Genomic DNA, 4,156 nt, shown 5'->3' with positions numbered 1-4,156 from the left:
TACTCCATTCCCCACCATTACTACATAAGCGACCGAAAAGAATATGGATAAGAGACCTCTTAAATGTTTTATTATTTGTAATAAATTGTTTTATTAATCCAGAGCGGGTGCCAATGGCAGATTTCTCTATAACGCCCGTAATACCACGATCATAAATTGAAATACAATCTGATGGTTGTATATAATATATGTACAGTAGTAGATAAAAATAAATTAAATCGAAAAAAGTTCATATCTCTGTTTAAAATTTTGAAAGTAAATATAAAGTTTTTGATTATAAGAACTTCCCGTACCCAATAATTTAAAAAACTTTTCTTTTTGGTGATACTTCGTGGGTTTTTGAGACTCTGCAGTGAATTGAACATGTGTCCGAAAGCCGGTCCAAACTGGGCTTTTGAATTGAATTTTCGTGTCGCGATTGTTGAACAACTTTTTGACTAAAAAAAGGGCACCAATTTTGCACAAATGGAGGCTCGATGCCGATGGAAAGAAGGCTTCTGCACACTTTCTATTGTTTAGTTACATATGTCTGAAATTGTTTCTTTACCTTACGAAAGAATTTTATATCTTTTTTATAACGTTCGGCTCGACCTCCAACTCACATGTGTTGAAAAAAAAAAAAATCAAAATGACCCAAAAATAATTTTCAAACCTTTCCCGGCGTCTTGTAAAGGGACTTGTAAAGAAAGATGGGAGATAAAGAGAAGGGAACAAAGGAAGGGATTTCGTCAGGCGGCGGAGGAGCCGCGAGCAACAACCCATTTAAGAAATTAAAGAACTTTTTTACGCATTTCATGAAAGAAAACAAAGAAAATAAAAATGAGAAGAATATCGCACAAAGACTTAGAGAGAAGACTAATCTTACCAAAAAATTAGGTTTTGTTGTGCCTAAAAGTTCTAAACGGTGAGTCCTAATGATATAAAGAGCGCGAGTAAAATAAATCATATTGTCAATTAATTGTTTACTCTTGAAAATTAAAGTGAATTATGTGTCAGGGAGTGTGGGAATTGTATTTGGCGCGGTGTAAATGGACGCACTAAAAACGGCATGGCGTTTTAGCGGCGTTTGAACTTGTGAGTGTTTTAAACGGCGTGCTCCAATTTAATACCGTATTTCTTGACGTTGTTCTTCATTGCTTCTTCGCAAGAGCCTAACAAACGTTCGAAAGCATCCGTCTCCAGAAAAGCAGTGGTCACGTTTCCCTTCGCCACAGCCGTTGCCGCTCTTGTACCCTTCGTCAAGAGTGCCAGCTCGCCGAAGTAGCCACCACGCTCTACTATCTTCAGTGGTACCTGCTTGCCGTTGACGGTCTTGTGGATGAAGACCTGGCCAGAGAGGACGAAGTACATGCCGTCGGCTTGTTCGTTTTCTTTCATTATGACCTGGCCGTCGCTGAACATTCTCGGCAACAGAGCGTCGGCCAAGTTGAGCCTTTCCAGCTCGGTGAGGTGGCTTAAGATCTTCACGTTTTTAAGACATTCTTCGTACAGCTTTCTGTTTTTGTGTGCAGCTTTGACTAATATCCTCGTGAAAGTTTTCCTGTCCAGTGCCCAGACGATGCCGTCGGTGTCCGCCTTGACGGATGCCGCCCTGGGCATGCTGTACAAAAGTGCCAGCTCGCCGAAGCTTCCGTAACCGTCGTAAGTGCGAATTGTGTTCGCATTGCCGGAGGAATTCGTCACGAAGGCTTCGTATTTCCCTTTTTCTACGATATAAAAGTAATCACCTTCATCGCCTTGCTTGATGATATAGTCGCCCGCTTTCACGTTCTTCAGAAAGAAAGCATCCAAGATTTGATGCATCTGGTCCTTGTCTAAGTTCTGCATAAAAACTATATTTTTCAAATGTCCTTCTAAAACAGCCCTTTGGGCATCCGACTTGGGGTGCTTGACGATATCTGCATGAGTGTCATGTTCGGGGTTGTAAGTCTCCCCCGCGACGGCTTTTCTCCTCGGCGCATTTTTATGCATGCTGACGCTGTCCGCGGAATTCGCCGAACGCGCACCCGATTCCCGCACCGACATGGCTAGTCGAATAAATAATGTTTTCTTGGTAATTTTGTCCTGGAATTTTTACATTCTACAATCAGTGTTCATCTGTCTCATTGTTGTTACCTATATTTTTTTAAAGCTCATTAATTTTTTTTGTAACCTGAAATAAACATATGGTTTTGATACAGGGACACATTAAAAATAAATTTAAAAACGAATTCGAGATAGCCAACTTATTTAATCAACGTCCTGCAGGTATGGAGCACGAGTACTGGTTCCCAGAGTATAACGGAAAAAACTGAAATACATGAGCAGAACGTACCGGAAATTTCATGTCTAACGCCTGAACACCGAAAAGGTGGTTAAACCAAGCTTACGACCCAAACGAAAAACAAAAATTTAAACAGAAAATCGACTTCAAGTATAAATCAAACAACGTGTCTCAACAGCTGAACTCCGTCCAAGTCTCAATAGGATCAGACATTCAGAGCAATATAAATTTATCCACTCAATTAAACTGTTTATTTTATAAAATAAGTGTAAAATATATTAAATGAATCCATTATATTTCGTGGTCCGATTGATCAAATAACTTCTTTCAATTAATTAATCTTTATGTAAGCTATTGGTCGAAATGAAGTCACGATAGCTCAAATGGTTAGAGCAGCGGCATATTGAGCCGAAGGTCGTGGGTTCGAATCCCGCTCGTGACACTAACTTTTTCATTTCGACTAATACCTTGCATAAAGATTAATTAATTGAAATAAGATATTAAATAAAGTTCGACAATCTTTCTTTCTACGATTTCTTGCTGATATCTGCATGATTCATCCGTCACAGTCGGTTGTCTTTAAAGCACTAAAAAAGATATGAATAATAAAAGAACACGATGTGTAAAAAACAAAGAGATGGTGGTTTCCGCTGAAATTAATAAAACACGTGATGAAGTATTACTTTTGTCCCTACTTGATTAAATGCTTTACTCTTTCATTTTTAGATATATCAGTGGAATAAAACATCCAAATTCAAAATATAGTTAAATTCCTATTTTGTGGAATACATGCCTGGATGGGCGGACAGTGATGATTAGAATGAATTTTGCCTGTTCTCGCTCGATTATCAGAAGCATTTTCTTTCCTCAGTTTTAGTTTCATATTCAAACCACAGGCTTTAAGACCGAGGGTAGGTTTGGAGCTTTTACCAAATAAACCAAGGGCTAGAATAAACTTTCGGTAATATGTCAGTGTCTTTCAGGGCACCGTGCTAGAACAAAAGGCTCAGTGCATCATCATAGCCTTCTGCTCAGACAGCCAGGTGACTTGAAGGCGACTAATCGGTATTAAAGTCCAGGGCCGTTTGGGATTGCATTATGGACTGTCAGACATCTCGGAAAAGAAAATAGGACTTTTCTTCTGGTCCACCACATGTTCCTCAACCAAGGTAGAGGCTAAGTAAAGTTCGATGAGGACACCTGTTTGGAGTTTTCCAAATTGGCAAAAACGTAAATCCATCAGACAATGGGTTAGGAATAAGTCCACGGCTCAATGGGATTGTATTTCAGGACAAAACAAAAGCATTCGAGAAAGTTCATCAAAGTACCATTGTAGAAACCAGTGAAAAATTAACGAAAAACTGCTAAACCTGGGATATGTCAGGACTAGAATAGTAATAGGGCTGCAAATTCCGGATATATAAACAGCAGAAACAAGCCTGTAAGATAATGTCAGATGTTGACAAACCAAGAACTGAAAGAAAACTCTTTCTCTAAGATTATCTATTTGTTTTGGGGATGAGGAACATGTGGTCAGGTCAACTTCGATTACCCTCGTTTATTATCTTGCCATTTTTTAATATATTGCCATCTTCAGTGATGGGTTCATCATCAGCCAAATGGTAATATGCCGAAAAGCTTCTGGCAAGTAAAACCAGTGAGACCGGGATGATGAGAAAAGATATAAACTTGACGTACCTCGGTGTTACGCTTCGTTTTATACTTTATCGCGGATATCTATAGGTAAGTGTTGTTGAAGGATCCGTTTAGAATAATAAAGAACACCATAACGTTTTTGTCCCGGCTTGAACCGATGCTCCGGAAACAATCTGCCTGCTAATTCGTTTGACAGATGATACCTCCTTTACGGCCCAATAACAGCTGAGGTTAAAC

At 39.2% G+C, this 4,156-nt stretch overlaps 1 protein-coding gene, 1 long non-coding RNA gene and 1 other non-coding gene across 3 annotated transcripts; 2 read left to right on the top strand and 1 right to left on the bottom strand.

The window, feature by feature from the left end:
- Nucleotides 1–372: 372 nt before the first annotated feature.
- LOC106661967 lies at nucleotides 373–2,504 on the top strand. The gene is made up of 2 exons (XR_001339802.2): nucleotides 373–904; nucleotides 2,248–2,504. It is a non-coding gene; the product is annotated as an uncharacterized LOC106661967 (long non-coding RNA).
- Nucleotides 939–2,127, bottom strand: LOC106661965 (cAMP-dependent protein kinase type II regulatory subunit-like). Its single transcript, XM_014385747.1, has one exon. The coding sequence runs from the start codon at nucleotides 2,023–2,025 to the stop codon at nucleotides 1,084–1,086; it is 942 nt and encodes a 313-aa protein (XP_014241233.1). The 5' UTR covers nucleotides 2,026–2,127; the 3' UTR covers nucleotides 939–1,083.
- A 127-nt stretch (nucleotides 2,505–2,631) lies between the features above and the next one.
- Trnan-auu lies at nucleotides 2,632–2,705 on the top strand. The gene has a single exon. It is a non-coding gene; the product is annotated as a tRNA-Asn (tRNA).
- Nucleotides 2,706–4,156: the final 1,451 nt, after the last annotated feature.

This window comes from Cimex lectularius, unplaced genomic scaffold (genome assembly GCF_000648675.2).
Source record: "Cimex lectularius strain Harlan isolate CLEC.00 unplaced genomic scaffold, Clec_2.1 scaffold29, whole genome shotgun sequence".
Classification (NCBI taxonomy): Eukaryota; Metazoa; Arthropoda; class Insecta; order Hemiptera; family Cimicidae; genus Cimex; species Cimex lectularius.
The sequence above is the reverse complement of the archived record's forward strand: the minus strand, read 5'-3'. Positions and strand labels throughout refer to the sequence as shown.